The 14,332-nt window shown below is 37.3% G+C and overlaps 1 protein-coding gene across 2 annotated transcripts in view; it reads left to right on the forward strand.

Moving 5' to 3' along the window:
* Positions 1-13,885, forward strand: part of LOC134535715 (hyaluronan mediated motility receptor-like) — a 69,915-nt gene extending 56,030 nt beyond the window's left edge. For both annotated transcript variants that reach the window (XM_063374919.1, XM_063374920.1), the window contains exon 5: positions 13,723-13,885. In XM_063374919.1, the coding sequence (XP_063230989.1) occupies positions 13,723-13,839 (117 nt within the window). In that variant the 3' untranslated portion in view covers positions 13,840-13,885. The remainder of the gene's footprint in view (positions 1-13,722) is intronic.
* The last annotated feature ends 447 nt before the right edge of the window (positions 13,886-14,332 follow it).

The following is a 14,332-nucleotide window of genomic DNA, read 5'->3' on the forward strand; positions in this document are numbered from 1 at the left end:
CAAGATCAAAATAGCAGTCGTCAACTTGACCACTTTTTGTGACTTCATTATAGATAGGATTGAGAAAAGTCATTGATTGGTAGCAGTGGTCATACCTGTTCTGAACCCATGTGGATTGTTGGACTAATAATTTCACAATGCATAATTATGCTTCCAGACCAAGAATAGTAGCAAAATAGGTAATATTAATGTTCAGCGGCTTTATATGTTTCAATTAAGTAAATTAAGAGACATAATTAAAACATGAACTAAAGAGAAATATAAGCATAACACATTGCTAATATACAACTACCTCTAAAACGTATAATCAGCCGCTATTTACATTGAACTAGGAAACTTAACCAAGTACTGAAAATTATCAGAAAATATAGTAAAATTATTTTTGCCAAGGTTGAGAATGTAAGAGCCTGCAGTGCTACAGCTTTAACGCCATTGTCACTATCTGACATTTCTGCAGTTCACAAAAAAAAACACTAAATGACATCAAACTATGTACAAATGAATGTTTAAAGTGTATATACAGTGGTATAGCACTGTCAACATTCTTGTGCATGTAGAAGTGATGGATTGGAATATGAGTAATAAGAAGAATGAGTGCAGGAGATGGAATAAAGGTGGACTGCATCTCACCGCAAGCTACAAGAAAAACAGCTGGAGTAAAGGAAGGAAGAAAACATTAGTAATGCGCTCTAGGTTCAAAAACATGACGGTCAAATCTTGTGCACATGACTTACTGTTACTGTTAGTTTTGATTGTATGTTTATACATTATGTTATTTTGTTTCGTGGGTTAATCTCTATGCATAACTTTTTTCTTCTATTTTGTTTAATTTGTGGATTCTTGGGTATATTGTAGCCATTGCCGTGGTGCGACTTCAGGAAAATTTTAATAGAATTTATTTAATCTATGTTCCATAGACCCCCTAAACCATCGTCAACTCAAAAGTTTGTGTGTGTGTGCGTGCGAGTGTGTGTAACATTTTTATGGACACATTACTGCCATAATTTTGCACAAATCATTTCCAAACTGATACTTAAAATATAGTAATAAAAATCTTGTTAGAGTTTGTTAATGGGCATAATTCCACCAAAGGGGTAAAAATGGGGAAGGTCTTTTGATCAAAAAAATCAGGATAACCCTCATAGTATGACAAATATTGCGTCGTTTGTCGTTTGAATGTACTATAATGCTTAGGAGTAATACCAAAACCATTTTCTGAATACATACATCTTTGAAACGACCAACCATAACAGCAAGGGGTGGAAAAAACAAGGGTTTAAGAACAAAGAATTCATAACTCTCTTAGCAGGCACTTAACAAATCCATTTGAATTGTTTGTAAATCTTATAATTTTTAACAAAAAAAGATTTCTGAGACAAATTTTTATGAGAAAAACAATTGCCCCAAAGGGGTTGAAAATAAGTAGGGTAGAAATATATTAAATCTCAATTTTCATACCATGTACACTATTAAATCTGTTCTTATTTATTGTAAAACCGTAAAATATATATTTGTGTGTGTGTGTGTGTGAGAGAGACAATTAACTGTAAATCTTCTAAAACTTTAAAACTTTGGTCCAAACTTCTTTTGATTAGACTGCAAGGGGTTGAAAAAACCTCATGTGGGAATAAAATAAATAATAAAACTTCTGTACCATGTACACTATCAAAGCCATTCTTATTTTAGTTTAAGTTTATTTATATTGTCAAAATCATTTATCTGAAATAAATTTTTATGTGAACAGCCATTACTACAAGGGGTGGAAAAAATAGTTGAAAGACAAAAAAATCATAACTTTTTTGAGTAGCTATACTATCAAATCCGTAATAATTTATTGCAAAAATTCTGAACATCATCTAAAAGCTTTGGCTGAAATAATTTTTGATGAGAAGAAATATCTACTCTAAAAACAGCAGTTGATAAAAAATTCAAAAATTCCTTTCAATATGTTTAAATTTATTTTTAACTATCTTAAACCTTGGTCCAAAGAAATTTTTGTGTGACCATTTTTTAGTGTACGGTGTGAAAAATAGTGTTTGAAAGTCAATAATGCATAAATACCTTATTAGGCATAATATGAAATTCATTCTATGTTTTTCAGAGCTGAATGCATTGAGCTAAAATCTTTTAAAACCGTTTTGTGGCGTGGAATATAAGAAAATGTTTAATCGATCAATTTGTAATATTGGAGAACGTATAGGATGTTATATGCATTAAGTTCTTAAAATGTTCCATAAGTTTATAGAAGTTTCCAGAACATTTCCAGAAGCAGTAGGAACTTCCAAATCTGCCTAAGACTGTAGACTGTGTCAAGGATGGATTTCTTTTATTTTCTACTAGCTGCAGTACCCGGCGTTGCCCGGGCTGAACACAGAGTGAAGGGGACCTTTTTCGAAATCAGATGTAGACAGTTATTGTCTTCTTAATTTGAATGTCCGTGTGCAAAATAATTTATATCACTTTCAGATCCCGACAGACTTTGTTCTGCCAGTGTATACATAGTTATTTACCTGTATAGATTACATACAGACCACCAAATTTTAGATATATTATATCTAAAAATTGGTGGTCTGTATGTAATCTAGACTCTATAAAGCACTCTAGAAAAAAGCTGAAAAATAAGAGATTACTAATATGTTTTGAAAAGATTCCATTATCTAGCTAATGCTCGGCATGCATTGCAATGCCTCATTAAGAGTGCGAGGGAGATAATATTTTCTCGCGCATGGTCAGTTGAAGTGGTTCATGTTTTCCTCGTAGGATAGCGTTGCATTCGGCCAGAAGAGCGTACGGCACTGCACCATGTGGAAATCCCACGAACTAGTAGGAAAACGGAATGGCACCTGGTGAGGGCGTAGAAGGGCGGCTGATAGGGTGAGATGAGTCAGCTGAAGCAGTCGAGGCAACGGCTTTGTGATGTGCTGAGAAGCACGAGACGACACTGGACTATCACGCCCGTTTCATACAAACCAGACAGAGCGGATAGATATTTTTTTTTTTTTTCGTTTAAAGGAACGCCGATTTTATGCCTAACTGTTTCGGCGTCCATTTTATAACCTTTACGCTTTGTGGATGTTACTGTGTGATACAACACCACTTCGTTTAAATAAAAACCGTTCAACAGTTCTGGTACATAAAATATTACAAAGTAAAATTATCACTCATGTTTATTTTACATTTTACTGCAAGCGAAAAAAAAAAAGAAAAAAAAAGAACTTTAGATACAAGTCTACACTACATACCTAATAGTTTAGTATTGTCATCTGTCTGACAACTGCAGAACGAAACTTCTTATTTATACCTTTTTTTAATACACTTGACGTTTCTGACTCGTGTTTTGTAACAAATATACTGTTGATTTGTAGAGAATAAAACACAACATAATTTGTTAATAGTTTGAGAAGATAACAAACAGCATATTCAATTCTGAAAAATCGGCGATCTCGGCACTTTCCGCATTACAAAATATCGGCTTGACCTCAACTTTTTCTGCTCTTATCGCGCGAGGTGGCGTTAATATAGGGTGACCAAACTTCCCGTAAAAACGGGATTGTCCCGTTTTTTAACGATCGTACACGGGGTCCCGAAAAAGTCTCCCGGGACGCCTAAATGTCCCGTATTTACGTTTGGTTGATGATACACTTTTGTCGCGCCTCTCCTCGGGCCGTCTTCCCCTCTTCACGACAGTTGAACATTCAATGGACGGATGAAAGGAACAAGATGGGAGTGGATACCCTTTCTGCAATCTTGTAGGTACTGTACAATTTAAAAATGGACTGTTCTAGTTTTTACAACTTTATATTGGAAAAGAAAGAGGTTTTAAAATTGGCTGGAACGAAAGAAAAAATATCCCCAATTGAAATCCTAAAGATTTTTAACATAACTTTTACCAACAATTTTAGTTATCTTGTTTAATTATGTTTTGAAGTATGTCATAATACTTATAATAAATAAGTATTCACAGCAAAATTGTTGTTTATATTTATTATACGCCTCACAATCTAAATTAAAATACATATTCATAGGTAAATTGAAAAATATTTATAGGTCTAAAATTAGCATAAAAAAAGAGCATGTTTCAATGATTATGCTCGATGGAGGCCTCGGACCCCCCTTTAGCTTGAGAGTATCGCCACCAAACCCTCCTTGGATGTGTCCCGTTTTTTCAAGTTTATGATTTGGTCACCCTACGTTAATACCAATGGCGCGTCCTGATAGGCTGGAACAGTTTTCCGCTCTGTCTGGCCGGCGTCCCGGCACCCGAATTAATAGGTACTGGCTCAGGCAACTGAAGCTGAATTACTCCAGGAAATATTATCCTAATCAGTTTGCTAGTTTACTATTTTCTAAATGAAAATTTGTTAATTGTTTCTCCAAATTTCGTTTCGAAGTTACAAAAAAAAACGTGAAGTCCGTGTAGTCTACGTTTTTGATTTTAAGAAAAGTCAAACAAGAATTTATCTTTTTTTTTTTCCGCAATGGACCTAGATAATAGTTTATATATTTTCTGTAAATCCAAATGTCCATACTTTAATTTTAACTTTAAGTTAACTTTTATAAATGTATGTTGTGTATAATTAGGTATACCTTTTTTTATCAATCAACATAATATTTGCTCCGTAACCAATTAAGTGAACTTAAAAGTCAATGTTACTGGCATTACAGTATATCACACATAAATTATTATTATTGCAATCACAACTGGTAATCATAATTTAAACAGAACTACTATAATCTATTTCATTGTACGAATTTTGACGTTTAGCTTGTGAGAAAGGTCTCTGTGAAAAGGATAGCAAAGATCTTATTTTACCAGAAAACTATTGGACTGCCAGAAACTTTTTAAAAAGTGAACGTCAAAGTTCGGACAACATGGACTTTATCTCAATGGAAGTTATTTCTGAATACAAAATATTACCATATCGGTTTTTCGAAATTGAATTACAGTTCACTATATTATCATTGTGTTAGGTATGTTGAAATTGAGCCAACTTCTCGCTACAGAAAGGAAACGTATGTCTCTTCTCATATAACGTAGAACATGGTCGTGGTAACTACCCACCTATATACTACCTCTGAAGGTACAATTACTAAACTCGCATTCGCGGTGGCCTGGGTTCAATCCTTTTTCAGAGAGTCTTGTTATATTTTAAGTAGTGTATCTACATTGCGGCAAATATTAGAATAAATTATATGTGTCGTTAAGAGCCATGACCGTCTATGGTGGAAGGCCGCGGCCTAAGGTGTGGGAGGGCTTGCTGCCTGTCGCTCAGTGGCTGTTCTGTAATTGAAGCTACCGTATATCTAAATATGATACAGAGACTATAACAGCTAATGAGCGACAGCCATTAACCCTAGCACACCGCGGCCTTCCAATATAGGTGCCCACGAAATAGCCCATCGAAAATTAATATTGAAAGTTGTAATTAATTTGAGTGAAAAATTATGTTTTACTTAATATTTTTTCCGTTCATGTTACGTAGCGTTTTCTTTCCATAGGCTAGTCATAGCCATAGATTCACTAACGTAACCTAAGTAAGTTTACTCTTGGTTATTGAGCACTAATATATATATATATATATATATATATAATTTTTTTTTTTTTTTTTTTTTTTTTTTGACGTCGACCCAAGTGTCTCCTCGGCTCCTTCAGGCCGTTATGCCTCGTCAACGTTCTCCATTGTTTCCCCTGTGAAGTGCGACGGCCAGGGACGCACCCGCGTGCGCCCTAGCATGCCAGTGAGGTTTTCTCTGTGTAATTGTAATTCTGTGTGTGTATATTTTCAAACGATCACGGGTCTTAAAAGTATGTAAATAACTTAATTTATTTATTAATTCTTGTGTAAATTCGTTGTTGATTAATGTCTCGTTTAAGTTGTATAAATAATTTTGTAACTTTTTCTGAAGGGTTTCGCCATGTTAATATGTAACCACAGCCTGGCGCGCCGCGGGACGGGACCTCTCCCACGCCGGCCGATTTCCCCTCCCCTCCCCGCGGCCCGCGGGCGGGCGGGGAGAGTCAGTCGTGTCCTGGTCTCGAGCGGAGACAGACGTGTACGCCGCTCCGTGAGGCGCGTACCTTGCGCTCGTGGCTAGTCGTTCGTTCAGTTCACAGACTGCCGCGGCAGCTGAGCTGCCTCCGCGAACCATCAACGTGCTAGATTTACGAGTTTTTCGGGAGACGTGTCCAGCTGAGAGTTCTGGAACGCGAACGTGTTATTACAGGTTTCTGAACCTTCGCCGCCTTAAGGGACATTACGTAACGGGCCGTGTACGTACAGCGCTTCGTCACCGTGTCATCTCTAACGGGGCCAGTTTTGCTTTGAGAACTTTTCAATTCGTGTTGAAACGTATTCGCGAACAGTACGTCTTCAGGGAGTCCGGGTCGCCGCGGGTAGGGCGCTTGCTCCGCGACGGTTCCGCCAGGCTGCGGCAGGCTTTAAGACGTTAATAAAAGAGGCTCGTGAAATCGTCAATGCCGTGTTCTCCTTGCGACAGCCTACCAACATTCTTCTCCACCTCACTCTCCCTCCAGGTCCCGTATTTCCCGGTCCCGGCCACGTCGGCCTGGACCCACACCTCACCGACGAGAGCAGTACGGGCACAACAGGACAATTACATGAACGGGAAATCAGGGGCCTAAAGCCGAGGGACGTCTATATAATATATATATATATATAATACATATAAAGTTTACATATATACACAACGTGTATCTAAAACATGTACAAACTTCGGCAGGCTGTTTCTGGAAAGAATACAAGACGAAAGCCTAATAACCACTTTACTCATAAATCGAGTTACGAACCTCCGAAAATGGAATCTTCCATATCTTGAAATTAACATCATCAGTAAGTAAACTGTGGCATATGATTTTTTTTTAGAAAGGAAACTTTACACCTTGAAAACGTGCTTTGTATGCCTGCCCCGGTTTTTTTTTTATTTATTATTAGCTTTTCAGGTGGTAAAATGTGCTAAAACAGAAATGCAGTTATATTCATTGAAGGATGTTCATTACAACCTACGTATCTAGTGGTAAAATTTGCGTTCTACAAAATCATCAGACGCTGTGCAAGTTATTCAAGAAAAAGAAAATTTGATTTTTGGGGGTTCAAAACTCCGAATCCATTGACGAGAAAAGTATGGTACACAGGTTTACGTTTTGTATTTTCGCCAGGAATATTCTGCCAGAATTTGTCAGTATGTTTTAGATACACGTATATAGAATACATTAGAAAGTTTACATATATATATATTTATATGGAATGCAGTAGAAAGTTTACACATATAATATATAAAATACATTACTAACTTTAAAAATGTATATAGAATACTTTATAAAGTTGACATTCCGTGTTCGGCCCTTGCAAGAATCGAAGTTTTACAAATCGCATCCACAAAATAATAAGTAATGTGTGCAGAAAATATAAAAGATTATGGAGTACCTATATTTTAAGAAAATTATATGAAATGAATTTACAGTACGATAGGTCCATGGGCGTATATAAGGGGGGGGGGGGGGGATTTTTGGTTCATTTGGGTATGTAGTAAAGTTCAAGGTCACATAGTCGTGTATGTATTAATAAAAAGTCACGAAAATGAAATATTGTCAGTAACATTAAATTTGGGGGAAATACAATATTTCAAAACTGTTACGTGTTATGGGGTAAAGGGTCAGGGTCTCTTGGCGTAGTGCAGGATGTCTGTAATGGTGTAGGTGAAGCACCTTTATTGACTCAGTTTGCATGAGTCATTTTAGGCAGTCTCGGTTTTTCGCCAAAAGAGCCCAAAATCCTCCATGTTGGTTAGCTAAGTATTAGTAACTGTTCTTAAATTTCATTAAGATTTTCGGGGTATCAAATTGCTTCGAAGCTGTAGGTTCCAACAAGTCTTTGAGCGATAAAATACATAAACTTTCGAGTTATTTTCCACCAATAAGTTTTTTTTTTAAATTTACTATATAAAGTACGTAAAAATTTATTTTGAAATAAAGCATAGTCTTAGTAGAAAACCACATATGATACCACAAATTAATGATTAATTGTTAAAGATGGAATAGTACCTTAGTAGCCATTGCAATTTGTTTTCTATTCATCTGTTCATGCGTATTTATGAAATTTTTAGACACGTGAGATTTTTTACAATGTTCTCCAGTCGCGGTGAAAATTACGATTATTGTAATGTACTCGCACAAAACATAAAAGCTTCACCACCAAAAGTTGTACACATAAAATAATTGAAGCTATAGCAGCTCGTAAGATTCGTTTACCGTGCCCAAAAGTTTGAAATACTCCTCACTTACAAATAAGTGTAACTATGTTACACCGCGTACTGATACAAACATTTCGTGACCAATAACATTTTACGATGTAATTATAATATTCTATTAAACTGTACTCCTCCCCCGTGTATCCGGCATCCAGTTATCCGGAACTACAGTTGAGGAAAACATCTGCTGGCCCGTACAACCTCACAACACGATGCCCTCCTCCCTTTCCTTTTTCCCCTCCGTCAAACCCATAACACCCATTCACTTGCCTTTTATGGTAGACGCGGTAGTTGCTTACAGCGTTACACCTTATCTTTCAGGTCGCACGTCGACCTCGGCCGGCCGCTAGTGCTAGATAGTGAATTGGCAATGCAGTTGTATGCCGTATATATTTTGGACGTTTAGTATTTGTTTATACTGTGTTATGTGATGTCAGCAACAATTAACATTAATGTGTGTCCAGATGTAGCAATAGAAAATATGTAATGACCAAAAAGAGTCCTGGATAGCCGTTTTTAAATCCTCTGAAATCATGTTTTTAATAGAAGCGATATATAATTGCTATGCTACGCTTATTTGATAAATTTCCATTCACGTGTGACATTTCAAGAGTAGTACAGTTAGAGCACCCCTCAACAATAAGTCCCATAAGCGGAACTCCCGATATCCGGAACTAATTTTCCAAAAAAATTAATACATTACAAAACACCTCCAAAACATTTCCGCACTGGAACGAGGCGTTTTTGCTTTTGCCTGACTGTACATGTAGGCGCGCGCGCGCACGTCTGTCAGAGAGCTAATTATAGCCTGTCTTTCCCGTGCATTGCGTAAATACACCGCTGGTTTTCGCGTAGGACGTGAATTACTATAAAGATATTTATCCTATAAGTAGTTTCATTGATTCACTATGTCAAGTAAACGGAAAATTCCGGCCGGCCCGAGAGTATGTACACCGACTCCCACTATACACGCTGACACACGTGATAGCGAGTAACATAAACTTCCAATGTGTGATGCTTTCAGTTTGTAGACAATAATTTAGTGTGCAAATATGTATTATGTAAATATTTATACTTTAATATATGGTTAAACAGTCTACTTTTATCTGTATTTTCTATCTCTGTGTTTTTAAACGAGATGCTTGGAGTGTTATTCTTGTGTATGTGAAATGTAAACTGTGCGTGGCAGTGACTATACACTCTCCAGGAAGTGTGAATCACTAGCACGTCAACACAGAAGTAACACAACACTGTAGCTGTAGTCCTACTACCTCCCCCGTCCTCTTCGCTCACACACGCCCCCACCCACCCACAGAGATAAGAAACACCCGCTTGCCAGCTTGCTATAATGAAGGTTATTCAACCAGCCCGGAGTTTTACGACCCGGTACGTTTTGAAAACAGTACTTGTAGATCTACATATTTTTTATTGTATGGTTTTATAACTGTGGAAAATATTTACAGTAGAAGTTTGGCTATACATATATGTTAATATGTGCAGCATGTAAAGGCCTTTTTATTTGCCTCCCTACCGCAACTCCCCTTACCCGGAATTTTCCCATAACCGGAATAGACCTCCCCCCAATGATTCCGGTTGAGGAGTGCTCTACTGTATTGCATAAGGCTGTGCGAACGTTCGAAATTTCGAACTCGAACCGAACTTTGAAATAGTTCGGTTCAAGTTTGTGTCAATAAATTTGGGTTCGAGTTCGTTTTTTGTGACAACACTAGAACTTGTTAGTTTCCACATTTTAATAATACTAGAACCACGATTTTACGTATGCTCACGGCAAGGGCGCCCATATGGCAGTTTGTAGGGGGGGGGGGGGGGGGTCAGACTATATGATCATTTGTGGGGGGGGGGGCAGACCTTCTAAAAAATTGACAAAAAGTGTCAAAAATTACAATTTGCCAAAAATCTTCAAAAACCTATACATATTTTCCTCTTCCTGAAAGCTGGGGGAGGCGGCCACAGCCTACCCTGCTCATGGGTATGGGCGCCTTTGGCTCACGGTTCCAAGGATGGCATTCGTAAAATCGCTGCCTTTGTAAAATCGGGGCTGGCCCGTTTGCCCCCCCCCCCCCCCCCCCCCCCCCCCCCCCCCCCCCATTTTATTTCTTTAACTTTTCGAACTAAATATATTTGGTATTACTTGTGTGTATTTTGTCGTTATAAACAACATATCATTAAATATTAACAACTATTACTGCAACGAGGGGGAAAAGAGCTATGACGCCTTTACCCACATGACCACCAATTTATCTAGCGTAAGGTTCAACAAGTGTATGTACTTATATAATATTTTTCTGCACTAGTAAAGTCTAAATTAATTATACAGCCCGATTGAAACTGATGATCATTTAGTAATGAATTTTATTTCTGTTTATTATATTTATTTTCCATTCCATTATTAATTATTTTTAATTTTCAACTTCAAAAACTACAGTAGCAGCCCTAGCAGGTAATATGGAGAACGACAGGCCAACGTGCTCTAATTTTCGTTTTCGGCAAAATGCCACGCAGCATCTAGTTTTCAGTGACATTTTAAATAATATACTTTTACTTTCAAATCCCATTATTACCACGAGACAATACAAAGATGGCCGTATGTAATTATAATAACTGGTTATGTAATAAACTAAAGAGATCAAAACTTGTAATTTTTTTTTCCGATGTTGGTGAAACATGGTATGATCTCATTTTTAAGGATTCAGTTTGTCCTATCTACTGTCACCAGCGTGTGAACGTGGAATGCGCACTGGCGTCGCCCGCCCTTTCCCGCGCTATCTTCCCACGCTGCGGCCGGTCTCGGATGCCACAGTCTCTGCGCTGCTGTTATTTGAAATATTCAGATACATGGAAAGTTTTATACACTCGTTTTAAAGATTTTGGAATCAAAAACAAACTAATATCATCAATTTAAAAATAAGTTACCTAACTTTTATTTTTCCGCCTTGCAGAAAGAAGCAGGTTTCCTTTGTCACTATTCTTTTTAAAACGCGTCTTATTGCCACCAATTGCAGCGTTTCCCACCTATTTCAATTTAAAAATGTGGCTTCGTGGTAGCGCGATACAACAAAACAAGTAGTGACGATCTCCGACATGTGCGACATCTGTTACGTGTTACTGCAATGAACCTCTGCGTGCGGAGTGCCCGACATCTGTGTGTGGACGCGTGAACTACGATGTGTAAAATTCGTTCTTCCTCTACCGATTACAAAGGTTACGGCGGAACAGATTTTTCAGCTGGTATTGCTTCTAAATGCATCCTGCTGTTTCTAACTCATGCACACATATGTGTTGTATAATATTATTATTTTGTTTCCCATTTCCAATCAAATTATACTAGCATTTGTCTACTAAACTTCGCCGTTTTTAGGAATAATTAGTTAATAAAATAAGATGCATACCGAAATTTCGAGTAATAACATTTTAAGATCCATGCTTACTCTGTAAATAATATTTTACCAAAATCCAATTTATGTAATGGTATTTACAGAATCTGCTCCACCGCAAACGTCGATTTTGCTGCTCGGAACCACATGTATCACGCACTCTTAAGTTTTGTTTTTTAATATGTTTGAAGTAGTTACACATATACAAATCATCTATCCATCTCTCTAAATATATATATATATTTATCTCTATACATATATATCTTTATACATATATACCTCCCACTATATCTATGTCTTTTATATATAAATCTCTATATAGCTCTATACATCTATATATCTCTTTATCTAACCCATTTCATTCTCTATACCTCGCTACCTACACTTGTCTCTCTCTACATCACTCTATCTCTGACTCTCTTTTATATTTAAATAAATTGTGTCATGCGTGCGCACTTATACAAACAAAAACAGTCGAAGTACCGCTATATAATATGAAATAAACACATTTTTTTGAAACGATTCGTGCTCCAACTATTGCAAAATAGTTATACCGTCTCAGAAAGCTTCACGGGCATCTGCATAACAACTCACCCAAATTTCATCGCAATTGGATGAATGGTATAGGAACGCATACGGCACAAACAAACGAAACTTAAAGACATGACAAACACATCAAACGATGTTACGTTTAAAATTCATGGCAACTCTATCTATTGACGAAGTTAAGAACAAAACTGTTATTAGCACCTTTATTTTGCTAGCCGCTGCGAGCTCCACTAAGCGGGCTGGTCTCACCAAGGAGAAAAATATGAATTTGCTCGACCTTACTATGTGTATGATCGTGTGTCAGACATAGAGAAATGACACTCACTCACTATTTGTATGTCTATTACCTATGATTTTTTTCTATTATAAAATGCAATTATCACTTTTTCACTCCCTTAGGGATAGAATTTCATAATATTTGGTCTATGTGTTAATCCAGGTTATGAGCTCGCTGTAGGCCAAATTTCATCCAGATCCATTCAGTAGTTTTTACGTGAAAGAGTAACAAACATCCATCCATCCATACTTACAAACTTTCGCGTTTATAATATTAGTAGGATCCATTTGTCATACTGACTGAACTGTGTGGTGCAGTGCTTACAAAGAAAATTGAATGACAAGTTTCTTTTGCAGCTGCCTTGAAAAAAAATTTTGTTTTGCTGTAAGGTACATTTTTATTTTGTTACTTGAAGATTTAATGATTATTGAATACATATTTTGCTTTAAAGATTTAGCATTCTGAAAACATTTAGTTAGATAATTGTTTCAGATGATGATTTGGTTGTTATTATTAAACGTTTTTAAAATGTATTTACTTTTTATTTTATACCAAACATCCTAAAGCTGAAATGTAAAAGCCATTAATATAATAAATATTTGCTTGTTAAATTATTTATATTCCGAACATCCCGACAACTGACTTCAGTCTGGAACCTGCCTGTTGGCCCACGCCCGCGCACTGGAGCAGAGATGCTGTTGATTTAGTAACTGAATGAAATATACAAAAATATACAGATAAAAAATTAAGGAAAATGTCGATAGTTACACATTTTTGGTATTAAAAGTTTGTAAATTAAATTGCTCGTTCACAGCACGGCCTTACCGGTGACACCATAGTGGTTTTCAAGTAGTTTTGTGAATAACCGAGAAACAATCGCATTGCAATCAACCGTCTGTGTATTGTAGTGTCCAGACATGTATTTCTAAGACAGAGATTCAGACAGAATTACGCACATGGTCACAGTTGTCTGTGTGACATATACACAATACTTTGCAGTGTTGATACGTTACTATTAACCACTAAAACAAGTATTTTGCCATATCACAACGTGCCGAGCGACCGGGCGGCCCGCTACTGGAGGGTGAGCAGGGGCAGGGAGGGGGAGAGTTGCTACGTGCGCCGGAGCGTGTTCATGCTCCAGCCGAACTGTGCCCGTGATGCTATTACAGATAATTACAACCTGTTGACATAGTTACATGTGTAGAACACGCTGGCGTGCTGTGTCGGCAGGACAAGGAGCCGGCCGTGCGGCGCGGCAAGGAGAACCAGCCCGGAGCGCCGCGCGGCAAGGAGAACCAGCCCGGAGCGCCGCGCCACTCTCTGCGCCCGGCCAACCGGCTCCTCTGACCGCAGCACTTCCTGCATGCTCCACAAATACATCTTTTTTAATAAATTGTTTTTATTTGTTTATTTAATAATCACCATTCCAATCTTAACTGATCTTGATGCTTGAAAGTGATGGTTTCCATTGCTATTTGCTTGTGAAATCATATGGCATTAGTCCGGTTGCCATACGTCAGAAATGAACCTAGAAAAATGTTTGCTACTTCTTCTTCTTTTTTTTTTTATTATTGTACAGAAGTCAGTGCTTTGACATTATAAAATGAGTGATAACATGGCAGACCTAAATATCTAATCAAATTGGAATGAGCTTCAGTCATTGACTTAGTTGCTAAATTTTTCCTCTTTTGTTGTTAGTCAAAATATTAATGAAGAAGTATTGCCAAAGTGTAACTCGATACCAGTTGTGGAGACAAACAAAACTATTTTTGGTGAGTGTCCGTAGATAGTGATCTCTGCACAACAAATATGCTTGCTTTAGTCCCACGCGATAGATTGT

This window comes from Bacillus rossius, chromosome 10, assembly GCF_032445375.1.
Source record: "Bacillus rossius redtenbacheri isolate Brsri chromosome 10, Brsri_v3, whole genome shotgun sequence".
Classification (NCBI taxonomy): Eukaryota; Metazoa; Arthropoda; class Insecta; order Phasmatodea; family Bacillidae; genus Bacillus; species Bacillus rossius.